Source organism: Chelonoidis abingdonii, chromosome 24 (assembly GCF_003597395.2).
Source record: "Chelonoidis abingdonii isolate Lonesome George chromosome 24, CheloAbing_2.0, whole genome shotgun sequence".
NCBI classification, from domain to species: Eukaryota; Metazoa; Chordata; order Testudines; family Testudinidae; genus Chelonoidis; species Chelonoidis abingdonii.
The window spans coordinates 12,483,888-12,499,526 of NC_133792.1; the positions used below are offsets into that span (position 1 = coordinate 12,483,888).

The 15,639-nt window shown below is 44.4% G+C and overlaps 1 protein-coding gene across 1 annotated transcript in view; it reads left to right on the forward strand.

Moving 5' to 3' along the window:
• Positions 1-15,639, forward strand: part of COL27A1 (collagen type XXVII alpha 1 chain) — a 214,215-nt gene that overhangs the window by 72,988 nt on the left and 125,588 nt on the right. Inside the window, exon 13 of the mRNA XM_075060695.1 lies at positions 11,765-11,818. Within this exon, the coding sequence (XP_074916796.1) occupies positions 11,765-11,818 (54 nt within the window). The remainder of the gene's footprint in view (positions 1-11,764; positions 11,819-15,639) is intronic.

Below are 15,639 nucleotides of genomic sequence, written 5' to 3' on the forward strand. Positions count from 1 at the left end.
GGGTCTAAGCTGTCGATTAGGGCACCAGCAAAATGAAAAAAGTTCTATGCAGCAAAGCATGGATCAGAAGGAGTGAAGAATCAGAGGCTGGAACTGCAAAGAAGCCCAAGTGAATGTCAATGGGATTTCAGTCCTCCAGTCTAGGGGCTTGATCCAAACCCTATTTAAATCGATGAGAGTCTTCCAATGGCTCCCATGTGTCTCAGAGGTGGGGGTCTGTCCAGGTACATAAGAGGATGATGTGAATTCTTTGTGAGAGAGAGCATGAAACATGGAAGAGTAAGGTTATGCATCCATCTCGCAATTGCCATCTCTGAGGAGCAAAGGGGCAGAATTGTAGCAGTACTGCCTGTCAGTTCTAGGGGTCCAGAAAGGAGATAATGGTTTGGGTGAGAGTAAGTTGCTATGGTTCTAGATCTGAAAGGAGTACAGGTGAAGGCTCTTGTCCTTCCTGAAGAGTCAAAATCATGGATGAATGTAGCTGGGAAGCCAGGAGACTGTACAATGTTAAGGGTCCATGTGAGGTGACTTCTCTTAGCTCTTATGCCTCTAAAAACTGCAGCTGGACATACCCGACTGCCCCATGCTCACCTGTAGAGAGGCCCATGTCTGTTCTGTTCACAAAGGATGTTGTCAGAGACCAACACTGCCAGCATAACTTCCATTTGTTTATTTTATTATCCCACTTTTTCTATGCACGCCTTCCCCTTCTTTTTGTTTAAAATGTTTGACTTACAAACTCCATCCTTCAGGGAGACTTGCTGGGCAACGGATCACCTGGCTGAAGCCAAGTGGCAAAAGTAGCATTTTGCAGACAAGGCTGGAGGGCTGGGTGCTTTGGGCAGCTTTACCTTCAGCCAACAGGAAAATAAAATCCTATTTTTGGAGAAGAATTCTATCGGCCTGAAGACCTGCCAGGATTCTTTGAAGCAGCAGCTGCCAGATTGCCTCCCTTACTCCAGCAGAGAAGGAGTTTTAAACAAAATCAGATGTGTTTCTCTCTCTCTCTCTCTCTCTCTCTCTCTGTGTGAAAAAGTCTAAGGAAGGTGTAAGATTCAAAGCATCTTACCATTCTCCTCTATTCCTTGAGAATCATTGATCTCAGTGATGAGACTGACTGCTCTGTTTTTCTTTCTGCCCATCTGTCTTCCTAGAGCCCCTCTGATAACCATAGCAAGAAGGCCTGGTTGCTCCTTGTGTCTCTTTAAGCAGTGAAAGGAGAGCACCTGGTCTTGAGCACCATTTTAACAGGCACCATGATATAAACAGGGAAAGGGGAAAATAGTGTTTGTGTCCGTCCGTCTGTCTGACCCTGACCATCCCCACCAGAACTCTCATTAAGCCTGGCACATGAGCCTATGCCTCTTGCAGAGAGGAAGGCTGATCTGATCCAGTGGTTATCCTAGGATATTGAAGACCTGGGCTCCATTCTCAGTGGTGTCACAGCCTTCCTGGGTGGCCTGGTGCAAATCATTTACCCTCTTGGTGGCTCAGTTACTTCTCTGCAAAATGAAGAGAATAGCAGGGCCCTGCCTCACCAGGGTGTTATGTGAGCTGGTCACATATGGGCACCATGTAATGGGGGCCATATACGTTCTGAAGATGTCTAGATAAAAAGCAACCATTTCCTTAGGGCAATACCCTCTCCTGCTTGTATACGCTGGTTTTAACCGCCACTTCGGCATGCTTCTTTCAGGGAGTTTCTGACCATGTGAAATCCATTCAGCTTTTTTTAATATTTCCCAGTGCTAACTAGAGCCAAAAGTTTGGTCATACCTGACTTCAGCAGTCCATAGAGGATCTCCATTGGCTCTTCTCCAGCAAAACTTGTTACTCAAATGTTTTCCTCTCAGCTCTGTTGCCTTTGTAGCCTCCCTCCAGCTCCCCACTTTGGATCCTATAGCTGGCAGGATGAATATCTCTATATATTTTTCAGTGTGGTGTTTCTCTGTTCAATCTCAGTCTTGAGCATACTTTCCACAGGCTATGCTGCTCAGGAAGCAGACTGCAGCCTGCTTGCAATATGCTCACAATCCTAAATGGTAGGATTTTCGTCAACAAAAGTTATACATTTCTTTACTATTCTGTGGTGCGGGGAGGAGGATTTTAATTATATTAGACTGGTTAGTCCTTTTCACAAATCTCTTGTCATTGGCCCCACCCTGTATTTGCTTAGCACCAAGGCTATGAAAGACGTGCTTTCTGCCTCTCCCACGTCTCTAATGTGGTACAGGAACTCCTCACTTAAAGTCGTCCCAGTTAACGTTGTTTTGATGTTAAGTTGCTGATCAATGAGGGAACGTGCTGGTTTAAAGTTGTGAAATGCTCCCTTCTAACGTCGTTTGGCAGTCGCCTGTTTTGTCCGCTGCTTGCAGAAAGAGCAGCCCGTCGCAGATAGCTGGTAGGTGGTTGGAACCAGGGTGGACCAGCAGTCCCCCATCAGCTCCCCCTATCAGCTCCCCACCCCCCTAAATTCCCTGTGCAGCAGCTGTCACTCCCCCCACTGCCATGTGTTGCTCCTGCCCTCTGCCTTGGAGCTGCTCCCAGAGACTCCTGCTTGCTGTACAGGGGGAGGGGGGAAAAAGGGGGCTAATGTCCCTCACCCCTGCTCCTGCACCCCACTTACCTCATGTTCCATAGAGCAGAGGGGACACGCTACGGAGGGAGGGAGCTTCTAGGCAGTAGCTAGTGTCCCAGGTCTCAGGAAGCTGATTTAATTAACAAGGCAGTGTACTTAAGCCTGGGGTCATCTACTTAAAGGGGAAATACACATTTTTTCTCTCACATACAGGGTGTGTGTCTCTCTGCCCTCCCTCCTTTCCTACTGCCTTGTAGAGTGTTGTGAGAGTTAACCCTTGAGGGTCTCAGTCAATTGCTAGTTCATTTAGCAGTAAGGCATTCCCTGGGAAATATCCCACCTTCTGACTCCTCCACCTCAACCAAGCTTCACAGTCATCATCACTGTGTACCTGTATTAAATTGTTTGTTTAAAACTTATACTGTGTGTGTGTGTGTGTGTGTGTGTGTTCATAATATACTAGTCTTTTGTCTAGTGAAAAATTTTTCCCTGGAACCTAACCCCCTCATTTACATTAATTCTTATGGGGAAATTGGATTCACTTAACATGGTTTCTCTTAACGTCGCATTTTTCAGGAACATAACTACAACATTAAGTGAGGCGTTCCTGTATATCATACTGCTAGAATAGAGCAGAAGCGAGTCAACACAATACTCCTTGAGGACACTAGAGGGAGTTAGTAGGAAGAATCTGGGGAAGAACAAGAAGCAGATAGATTAACAAAATCTTCCTCTAATCCCACTGGCTGCTTGCTTGCAGCATTCTGGCCAATTTTTGGCATTACCAATGTTGTGGAAGGTGACTGCCTTGCAGGATCAAACAAGAGGCGATTGGCTGTGCAGGTGGGGAGGGCCAAGTTGGGAAATAGCCTTAGATGTATGCGGGACCTAATGCACTTCCCTGAGTTAAAAAGTGGAGTACTACAGTAATCCATCCACAACAGGGGTCCAAAGCAGTGCTGCTCATCCCCTTAAAAAATACTGCACTATTAGGTAAGTGTCTGAAACACTGTGGCATTACTATTGAAAGCTTCCATACACTGGACTGTTGCTGTGATAATACTGTAGAACAGGGTTCTCCCAACTTTTTCATGATGTGGATCATACCTTTGTAGAAAGATGGGCCTTTGGGCCATCTCCCTTGCCTTTCATGGTTGCATGCCATCCCTACATCTGTTCCATGTATGGAAAATTAGTACCTGTGACACTATGCTTGAGTTCCTTCTGAGGCTGGGTTGCCCTGTTCCCCCAAGGTTCATTTTACATGTTTAGGTCCAAAGACATGCACCTGGGAACCACATGCTGCCATTAACACCTGGGATCTGGGAGGGCTTAGGCCCATTGTTCTCAACCAGGGGTACTTGTACCCCTGGAGTACGCAGAGGTCTTCCAGGGGTACATCAACTCTATCTAGATATTCGCCTAATTTTACACCAGGCTACAGAAAAAGCATTAGCGAAGTCAGTACAAACTAAAATTTCCTACGGACAATGACTTGTTTATACTGCTCTATATACTATACGCTGACATGTAAGTACAATATTTATTTCCAATTGATTTATAATTATGTGGTAAAAATGAGAAAGTCAGCAATTTTTCAGTCATAGTGTGGCTATGACACGTTTTTGTATTTTTATGTCTGATTTTGTAAGCAAGTAGCTCTTACGTGAGGTGAAACCTGGGGTACGCAAGATAAATCGGACTCCTGCAAGGGAGTAGTCTGGAAAGGTTGAGAGCCATTGGCCTAGGCTGCATAATTTAGGCAAAGGAGAGAAGACCAGGCCAAGATAGTGTGTGTTGTCTTGAACCTAGCTATTCTAGCTGTTAATGTTGACAACTGTGTTTTGAGTTTTGGTTCTTAGTTTATTGGCATTTTGGCCCTATTTTCCCCTAGGCTGGGGAAAGACAGAATAACAAAGGGGCTTTAATCTTTACCTAACTCTCTGGAGCACCAATGTGATACTTACTACCCAACACACCAGTTCTGTGTGTTTACCGTACCTGGTCCACATCACCGCAGTATCTGAGCACCTCACACTTTTTAATGCATTGATCCTCACAGCAAGGGAGAGTCGTCCTGTTATCCCATTGTGCAGATGGAGTACTGAGGCCCAAAGAGACTAAGTGCGTGTCAAAGTTGCACTGCTATAAATTAAGGTGTGAATTAAAATCATTATAATTATATAGGTGTAACTCCCCATATGGACACTCTCTTGTGCCTTTTTCTGGTTTATTTTATGTTGTTCTGGAAGGGGCATAAACTGAACCCAAAAAAAAGCCACTCTTATTCCAGAATAAGATTGTCCACAAAATACTCCGACCACTACAGCTGTATATATCAAATCAGTTTAATGATACTAGTATAACTGTTAATTTCCTGTGTAGACAAGCCTTTAGTGGGTTGCCCAAGGTCACACGGGATGTCTGCAGTTGAGCAAGGACTTGAACCTAGAGTTGTTCAAGTCCCAGACGAGCACCCTAACCATTGAACCATCCTTCCTTTCGTTGCCCAGGGGTAACTTTGAGAACTATGGCTGTAGTGCTTTTCTCTGAGTGCATGTCTACATTGTATCTGGGAGGTGTGATTGCAGCACATGCAGATCAAAGAAAGCTCGAGTAACTGTAGTGGCAAAGCCATGGAGTAGCATGGGCTAGCCCTGCCCATGCAAGATCCTGGCTATGGGCTTGAGCAGCTGATGCCAGTGCTGCCGTGGCTTCACTACTATTGTTACTCAAGCTATCTCTGATCTAACTAGGTCAGCGCTAATCTGGGTACATCTCCACATGCTGCAATCACACCTCCCGGTTGCAGTGTAGACATACCATCAGAAGTCAGAGTGCTGTTACTAGAGTGTGGAGAGTTATCACTATGGAATATGCAGCAGTGTAGCTACAGTTTCATTTTTAGGAGCATTCATATTATCCTTTACTAGTTGTAAAATTGTAAACAAAAGAATATTCCAAGGCAATATTGTTTTTTGATCAAGAATGAGTTTTCCCTGTTTTAGCTGTATTGGTTCAGCATGTAGAAGAGTTTTGGTTTTTCCTGTTTTCTGCTTTTTTAAAGATTGCGCTTTATTTATTTATTTGTTGTGTCTGCAGACATCAGAAAGCTGCTTCCAGCCAGCATTCACCACAGCTTCTTGGCTAGGCCTGTGTGCGGGCTTAGGAGACACAGTGCCCAGTTGGAAAGGCACACAACTTTTCCTTTTGCAATGATTCCCGTAAAATCTGAAACCTGACTCCAACCAAGAGAGGGCTGTTTTCACACACTCACTAGCATGTACTGAACGCTGCAAATGATTGATACAGCAGAGGGGGAAATCTTGGCTCCACTGAAGTCAATGGCAAAACTCCCATTGACTTAATTGGGGCCAGAATTTGACCCTAGGTGTTTAAGGTTATTCGCAATCCCGTTAGCTAACTGCACCGATCTCTAGTGCAAACCCTTGGAAGATAAGTGACTCTCTGGTGATGTCTTATTTTCAGGCTTCTCTGCATTTTTTGCTATTGGTGTGCTACTAGCCGAGTCTCCCTCGTGTCAGTTTCACTGTTGGAGTTTCCAAATGGCATGCTGCTGTTGGCCATCATATTTTGTTTCCTTCAGATTCAGCTTTCCAAAGAAGCCTCTGTCCATAGCATTCAATGGAGCTGGTCGGGTGCAGCTGTGCTGAGTGCCAGCAATTAAACTACCAAAAATCTTCGGGGCCAGAGAGAGCGTGTGTGAGAGAGAAAGCAAGATGCTGCTTGTAAAGGACTGCTATGCCCTCACGTTCTGGCTCCCAAGGATCTTACCAAAGCCCATTTTTTATTCTCGTAGTGTCTGCCAGTCTCGTGTCAGATAAAATGAGCTGAACCAGCATTCTGAGCCTGACTTTCACTTTCTTCAAAGCTCTTCCCATCCCCAATCTGTTTCTCTCTGAGACAAGCCAGCAGTGGAATGTGTACACAGAGAGGTTCCTCTCTGCTGAACCGGAGGGAGCTCTCTCTTTCTCTCTCCCTATCCAGCCCCATGCTGTCATCTAGCAGCCCACAGAACACAATAGTATTGCCCACTGCATAACAGACTCCCAATCAGGTTTCATCTGTTGGAGCCAGATAGGCGGATTAAGGGACTGTATAGTGACTTATTCTTTGAAAGCCTCCTCACAGTGTGTGTCTGTCCAGGTTCTCCATACTGGCGTCTATTACCATAGTATCTGTGCATGCGGCAGGGGACTGTTGTTTTAAATAACTTGATCCTTTCTGCTTTAGCCCTAGATGTAATCACAAAATCAAAGGGCCAGATGCTCCATTAGGCTCTTCCCTGAGTGGCCCTAAGAGTCTCACTGTGGAGAACTCCCTTAGCAGAGGGGATCTCTCTGTTGGCTTAAAGCTGGTGGACCTGGCTCCTGCACCAGATGCCTCTGCCCTGCCCAATTCCCCTCATTGCAAAAGATGTACTAGAGGAGGGAAGGAGTGGGGCAGGTAAGAGGCATGGCGGAACTCCAAGGTATTAATCCTCCAATTGTCTTAAGGTCACTGGGGAGTCTTACACCATTGGTGTAATTTAGAGCAGCCCATTGGCTACTCTAACTTGATTCAGCACAGAATCAGGGAGCTGCAATTGGCTCCCTGACATGCCTCACATAAGCTATGCTGAGTGGAGCTCAAAACTAGGGAAAAATCAAGCGAAAAATCATCTTAACACAACTTCTTTCTCCTTGAAGACAGGTGTGATAGACATAGTGGCTACTGCATACCCCTATACTTGAGCCCTCGTTGGCAGAGTGAGGCAGACCAAGAAAGGAGAAGAAAAGTTAGATCTTATTGCTCTGATGATGGACTTTGGCTCTTCTATTGTGAAACTGATCTTATACCAAAAGCATTTGGTGTTTATGCAAGTAAAGAGTCCGTCTGGCCCATTCTCACCTCTCCTGTGCATAGGTCTGGTTTGTGCTTAAAATTTAAGTCAACATAGCTACAGCGCTTACAGGTGTGAAAAATCCAGAGCGCTGCATGCCGTAGCTATGCTGACCTAACCCCCTGTGTATATGCACCTAGGTTGATGGAAGAATTCTTTCCAGCTACCATCACTCAAATAGGAGGTGTTCCTACAGGGACAGGAAAACCCCTTCTGTCACAGTAAGCTACTTCTACACTATGAGGTAGTGTAGTGTATATTCCCCATCACATAGACATAGTCTGTGCTGTGTGACACACACAACTCTGTGCAGCTCATTGGTTTGTAACTCCAGTGTAACTTAGATCTATTTACTGCTCTTGCTGAAGGAAGGGTTGTGAATAAATTCTAGCCTCTGAGGGAAAGACATAGATGCATCAGTTCAGTTCAACGAATGCAGTGATTCTCAGACAGTGCCTTGAGAGCCACTTGTGCCTTGCTAATGTGTCTGCTGTGGCTCTTTGCAGCTCCTGGTATTAAAACACTGTGTGATTTAATTACTGACCAGTCTCAGTTATTAACCAATCTGGATGCTTTTACTATGTTGTTAACCAATTAAGTTATCAACTTGTACTAAGCTATTAACTTATTTGCTGTGAGAATTATATAATATAAACTAAATCTTTCCCATCATACTGTTTAAATATGAATAATACTGTAGTAAGTGAAACTGAATTCACACTGCTTTGGCTCCACTGAGGTCTGAGTATCATTGAGTTAGGTATTTGCAGAATGGACTGTGGTGGACAAAAGATGTTAATGCTGCCTTAAGAAGGCAAAAGCAAGTAATACTGAAAATATTATTGTGTAAACTGATGGGGGGGCGGGTCTTCACTGTGAAAGTTCGGTTCATCTCAGTCCCTGCATTTCAGAAAGAACCAGGCAGGGAAGAGGTTGACAGACTGGCAGCTGACTGGAGTGGGGGTGTACCATGGATGGGGACAGGAGGAATTCTGTGCATGGAGAGATTTAAAAGTTTGGAAAAGAGAGGCGAATGTTAGTAGATAAGCAGAGTATCAGAGTGAAGATGTCCATATTAAGGGTAAGGCACTGGACTAGGATTCGGAAGGGCTGGGTTCAATTCCTGGCTCTGCCACAGACTGTGACACCATGGGCAAGTTACTTATCCCTCCGTGCCTGAGTTCCTCATCTGTAAAATTAAGCCAATAATCCTTTCTTTCTCCTAGCCTTTATGTTGTCCATTTAGATCATAAATTATTTGGGATGTGGGGCCCTGATCTCATTCACGCCTTTAGGCGCCATGGTAATACAAATAATAAAAAAAATACTGGTAAAGAGAGCCAAGTGAGAGCTCCAAGTTACCCTCGCCGTGTGACAAGAATGAGGAAGAGCTCAGGGAATCTTAAGACATGTAAAAAACAATCAAAAACAAGTCTGTTTTTCTTTTAGGTATCTGTAACTAACCTTTGGAACTCACTGCCTCATGTTATTCCCGTAGAAGGAATTTATTTAGTTAGATTCATAGCCAAGATTTGTCCTTTTGATGTGGATACAGATGACACATTTATCCATGCTAGATAGGCTATGCATGATAAGATCCATCATTCTTCATGCTTCCGAGCAAAATCTGGGGTGAGGAAGAAATTTCCCTTTTGTAGGATAGTGTTGCAATATATTCATTAAGGATAGGCTTGTGACTTCCTCAGGAACATATGATATTGGAGACAGGATGCTGGGGATGTCACATCTCTCTCCATAAGATATTCCTACTAAAGGAACATGAGAATTGCTGTACTCTTAAATACAATGTTTGAACCCCCAGGATACAGCAATTCTGATTTTTCCTCTAGCAGGCAGAATTACCCCATTGAAATGAATGTACCATATTGGCTTTTAAAGAAACTACAGGAGAAAGAATTTTAGGTCTGATCCTGTAGGAGTGGATCTCCTCAGCTGCCATTAAGGTTAGTGAGAGTCAAGGGCCCTCAGCACCTGACAGGATCAAACCCTAAGTAAATTATCTTCCATGCAATTTCTTACTTTAAAGAGAAGGAATTCAGCGAGTGAAATTCAAAGGCCTATGCACCACTCAAATCTTCGAAATAGGCCACAAGTGTTTAGGCTTTGTGCTTATGCTCTGCTCAGGGGTGAACAAAGCCCTGAAAGCTGAGTCATGAATGAGAGACGCACCTTTATTTTCCACTCTGGCTATTGTTCCTCTCCCACCACCTCTCTTCGGTTTCTGACCTAGGGAGAGATGGGCCAGGTTCCAGCCTTTACAATGTCCAGCTTCCTTCTCCTCTGCATTATTGCCACTGAGTTACAGGAGGCGAGATTTGCATGGCTCCAGATTTGATCACTGAATCTGAGTGATCGCTGTGCACATTGAGCTTCCTGGGCTAGACCTGCAGAGGAGCTCAGTTGCCATCTCAAACATGACAGGGCCTAAGTTCTAAGTAGTTCAAGCCAAGAAGGGTCAGCAAGTTCCAGTTGGCACTGTCACAAGCTGTCACTTTCTTTTCCTGCAGTCAAACATTACTCAAGATGCAGAATTCTTTCTTGCCTTCTGTAAATACCAATGAAAATTCTTTCCAGACTGACCCTTTCCACTGAAAGCCACACTGATTGGTATAAGGCAGGGAGCCCCTACATCAGCCCTAAAGGGAAGCTGCTTTTGGATCTCTCAGCTGATCCAAAGAGTTTGTAGAAGCAATGATCAGAAAAATCCAAATCCCACTGTATTTTAAAGGAAAATCACCCCTGTCTTGGGGGGATAAAGTTGAACTTTTTCTGCTCTGTCCAGCCTTCTGAAAGCTCAAGCCTTTCTGGCCATGCTATATGTAGTCAGTATTGCTAGGGGGAAGTGTCTTTGACCAAACTTTGTATTCCCTGAGCTACCAACTGGCCGGCGGGCAAGTTCTCTCAGGGAACATCTATGCTACAGCTGAGAGCATGCTTCCCAGCGCAGACAGACAGACACCAGCTAGCTCTGATTGAGCAAGCAGCGTAGCTGCTCTAGCTAAACATAGCATTGTAGTGAGAGTAGCATGAGCGGCAGCTTGGGGAAACTGCCAAAATACATACCCAGAGGGTCTGGGTAAGTGTGTACTTATGTACCTAACGAAGCTGGCACTTGTGCTACCTCGCCATGCTTAGAGCACCAGCTTGAAGAGAGGTAGCCTGTCTACCCACATGGGAAAGCGTGCTCCCAGCTGCAGTGTGAACGTTCCCTCAGTATCTCGGGCAGCATCAGATGCCCCAACTTCTGTTCGTTACCCTCATTATCACTTCACATCTACATGGAATTATGAGATCTTCAGGGTGTTTCTTCTTTGACATACGCAGCCCACTTTGTGGAGCTCTGGAAATGTTAATGTGACTGGCAGCTTCTGGCTTTCTGGTTTAATGCCCTCTTTTTCCTCTCTCTGCCTATATTCCAGTAAAGACTTCAGCTATAAGCAGCAAAGGTTCTCTGTTTAGATTGCTGTGACCTAATTTTAAAACAGAATGAAAGCTGGCATTCAGTGTCTGACTCTGACTTTCTGCAGCACTGCTGCTGCTTCTCCACAAGCTGTCAGCAACCTATACAAAAGGCAAATGTGTTGATTTTCCCCCACACATACGTATCCTCTGTCCTCACTGGAGCCTCCAATGCCTTCTCTAAGCTGTCATTTATGTCCGTTCCTGATAAAGGGTGTTAGCAATGGATGCAGCTGATCCAGTGTTAGATATGGTTTTAGCTGCAAGAATATACAAGGGCAAATCACAATCAACCACTGTGCAGGTTTCAACCATGACTTATGAATTGGTTTGTCCTTGGCTATCCCACTGCTGACCCCTGTTGCATTCTCGTTGCCGACACCTGGGTGCTTTTCACAGTATGGTCCAAGCTAAAGACTTCTCTGTTTTCTCCTCTGATTTCTACCTCTTGGGACTCCTACTGCTGAATGTATGGCTCATGGTTGAGTGGCGCAAAGCATGCTGCAGAGTGGTCTGTCTCTTTAACACCTCCTGCTGGCCTCTGGACAGACTCAAACCTGTTCTCGGCCATATAGCCATATAGTATTCCTCCAGTACGTTGGTGGTGTTGGGACTCTTTTTAATCATAATCTTTAACTCAAGCACCATAAGTGGCAGTCTGTTTGTGCTCAGACCTGCTTTGTAACCTGCTGGCTTTCAAAACATCATGCTCAGCAAAACAGGAGTAGCATTAAGTTGTCTGTTTTCTTTTCTTAGTATGTGCCAATAACCAACATTTGTTTGTATTTGCCTCCCAATCTCAGGGTTTTCCTGGCGATTTTGGTGAACGAGGACCTCCAGGCATAGATGGGAACCCAGTAAGTTGCAAAGTCTTCAGTAGACTTTTCACTTCTCTCTTGCTGCTCGATTTTACATCCCATTGTACTATGCCGTGCTGGGTGCCTAGAATCTGAAGGAAGCTCTCTGCTGAAGCTGTCTTGAGAGTTCACAGGCAGCTGTCAGTCTGTTTGTTGTTTGATTCCTCTGAACACCTCTTACATAAACTGCTAGTTCCAGTGTTTCAGTTAACAGGTCATTGTAGTGCCATCTGCATCCCATTTCCCTCTGTGCCCCCTCCATTGCTTCTCTTGCACCCCAGTCCTGTTGAGCACTTTCTTCCCATAGGGATATAATTGTAGGGAACCTAGCGTGTGAGGAATGATGTTGCTCTTAACTGACTTGATGTGCAGCTGTCAATATTATCCTCCGTAACAGTTTGCGCTTTCTGGGCCTAGGGCGATCAGACAGCAAGTGTGAAAAATTGGGATGGGGTGGGGGGTAATAGGAGCCTATATAAGAAAAAGACCCCAAAATCGGGACTGTCCCTATAAAATTGGGACATCTGGTCACCCTAGCTGGGCCTGATCCGGAGCTCACTGAGTCAATAGAGAGACTCCTTTTGATCTTGGGATCAGGGCTTATGTAAGCATCATAGGGAAATTGACCCCAAACTGGCAAGTGACATTTTGGCTTTTACAGCTACTCCTTGTTTCTCTCATTTTAAAATTCTAGGTTTCTCATTTGATCTGGTTTCCCTTAGCCATTGCAGCTTGTGGGAACAGCTTGGGGGTTCTGGAAGGCTGTATGTTTAACAGCAGAGATATGAAGCAGGCAATTGGTTTGCTAAACTGTTTTGGAGAACGATACATGCCCATTGTTATCTGTTCTGTCCTTGGCGTATCAGGGCAGGCTTTCAGCAACGCCGACTCTCCTAAGCTTGTACTACAGGTGCAATGGGTTCTTCTCCTGGCATCCTCCTTTCTATTGCATCTCATTTGCCTGATGCTGGTAAATGAGCTAACAGGCTGCCTCACGTCTGCGGCCATCAGATCATTAATAAATGTGTGTCTAGAGTACTTGGAGGAAGCTCTAAGGTCCTCTCTCGTTTAAAGTGAATTTTAAATACCAGTTCAAAGGTGCCAAATTGCTAGCTCTGGCGCTTCTAGCTAGGGACCAGATACTGCACAGAAAATGGCTTCACACCTCCCTACTCTTCTGCCCCAGCCATGACCTGGAGTAAGTGTCTCCAGACCGTTCAGTTCTAGGTCTTTCCTATATTTTCAACTTACCCTTACTGGGTTTTTAAGACGTGGACTTGTTCCAAAGGAATTGGGCTGAGATCATCAATTCATTTCACATAGGCCACTGAACAACTATGGATGTTGGTACCATTTAATCACTGTTTGAGCAGAGCAAAATAATTCATAAGAAATAATGTATTCATTGCTTTTTTTTCCTGCTCACAAAATATTTCCTAGCAGACTGCAGACTTTCTCAAAAGTATTAGTTATTCATGGATGTCTTTGCCAATTCTCCTCACAATTAGTTTGTGAACAGTTCTTGGCTGATCTTTGAAATACACACTGCATTGGTTATTTACACATATCACTGGTATTGTTTCTGTTCCCTGATTGGATGATTTGTATAAGTAACCCTTAAAGCACACATTTTGAAATTTCCATTCAGCATAAAATTCAGTTTCTGCAAGTATTTTCTGCCAGTCAGTCTTGATTGCTCCAGCTTTAATGCAAAGTGAAAACATCAGAGTCCCGAACGCCATTGATTCAATGTTTTTGATTCCTAAAAAATATTCTTGCAATTTTACCCCCACTGTTCAGTGAGCCCTAGCAACTCCTACATGGGTTAGGTTTGAATCAATGACCTAGCAATGAAAGGCTTTATAGATATTACCAATCCCTTAAGACAACCAGTCCTTTAGGAAGGTCTGAGCTCCTGATGTATGATCAGAAAGATGTTCTCTTTTCCAAGAACACACTTTCAAATTTCCAAGATATTGAAGGCCCATTCTGAAGATGTATTTAAAGGCAGCTGAATGCCAGCTCCCAAAGTATTAGAGAGATCCTAAGGAAGTAAATGTCCTCTCCATTTAATTCATCCAGAAGAATCGCTCTGCTTTCATCTTATCAACGGCTTTTAAATATTAAAGTGCCTCAGAGATTGCAGAATGAAAACAGAATGTTTTGGCTCATTTGAAGGGAGTTTCACGAGGTCATGAGCAGAGTCACAGACACAGAAAAATTCCAGAAAGTCTGCGTGTGGAACACACAAATACGCCACATTCGCTAGGTAAAATATGTGGCTAAATGACAGGCAGACAGCCATGGATCCTGAGCTGCCCCTTCCTGTGTCTGATCCACAGAGCTGCATCAGCATCTGTACAGTACTGTACTGTTCCTTCCTCTGCTGCTGCATGGGGATGGCGATGCTGTCTGCATCTCATCTTCTTTCCATTTGTCTCACAGTGCGAAAGGAGTTAGGCTACCGCAAGTCTCCTCCTGCCAGCTTCCTGAGAACTGTTGAGCCATCACATTCCATATCCCACACTCCCCTGATCTCCAGCCATTTAAATTAGTTGTAAAATCATAGGAACTGGACATGAGAAACAATGATTAGCTCACCTCATCTATCTCCTGACCCAGGGCTAGAGTCAAGCACCAGCAGAGAGCATGGAGTCTGATTTCCAGGTTATGCACCTCTCTCTCATAAGCAAGAGAAATAAATCTGGGGAACTGATACTGGTCAAGCTATTGTTGTGGATAACGTAGCCAGAAAAGATAAAGAGTGATGCAGCCAGGGCACCGGTGAAACCTCGGCTTTCCTTTCCTAGGGCAGGGAAAGGCTGGAGTGCATGACTAACCCATCACTCCTCACAGTGAAACTCACTGCCTCTCCTTCCCAAGCAGGAAAACCTTGTGGTGTGTTTTGACAATTGGCATCAGGCTCACTCAGTCCATGGACACTAAAGAGCCCCTTCTCCTGAGGCATACTCATTGTGCTATAGCTCAGGTATCCAACCGGTCACACCAGTAACAAGAAGGAGCATAGAATAAAAATTATACCCCCCATCCCTTACAGTAGGGAACATAGAACTCATCAGGAATCCAGAAAACAAAGGCATATTTCTATTCCCTGGCTGGATAATATTGAGCATCTTTCCCCTTGTAGCTGAACCAGGCAAAAAGGGGCTATGACTACCGAACTTTTAAAGGAGACCTTATCCCAGATGTGCCAACGATTTACAAATCCCACCAAAGAGAACAAAGCTTTAGCAGATGTCCAAAGTATGGAGGAAAGGAATTTACCATGAAAACCAGTTTTAGGGAGGTTGAGAGTAGAGTGTGTGTGTGTGCGTGTGTGTAAAACAGTCCTTTTCTCTATTTTCCGGAATATAAACATATTTCCTTTCTCAGAACAGATCAGTACACTTAAGCATGGTAGGTCCTTCTTTCAACAAAGTTCACTTTCTCCACCACACAAGCTCACAGTAAGCAGAAAAGCAACTGGCACCTTGGATTGGAAACCATTCAAGATTTTCTCTTAATTTTACAGTAAAAGGGAGTCTTACTATATGGAACTAGGTAAAAATGGCTTCCACCGTGTGCACATCACATCCTGGGTAATTCTGGCTACTTTCTTTGATAGCCTATCTAGAGCTGGTATATCTGATCAAACACATTATATAAAAAATTGCAATGTGGAAGGAATATATTACTATTTTGGTATGAGAGTAGCCCCTAGAGGCTCCAGACGATATGGGAGATTATGCTAAAGTCTGTACATGTGCATAGTAAGACCAAAAGATTTACAGTCTAAATATTCGCTGTGGAATTGAAATGTT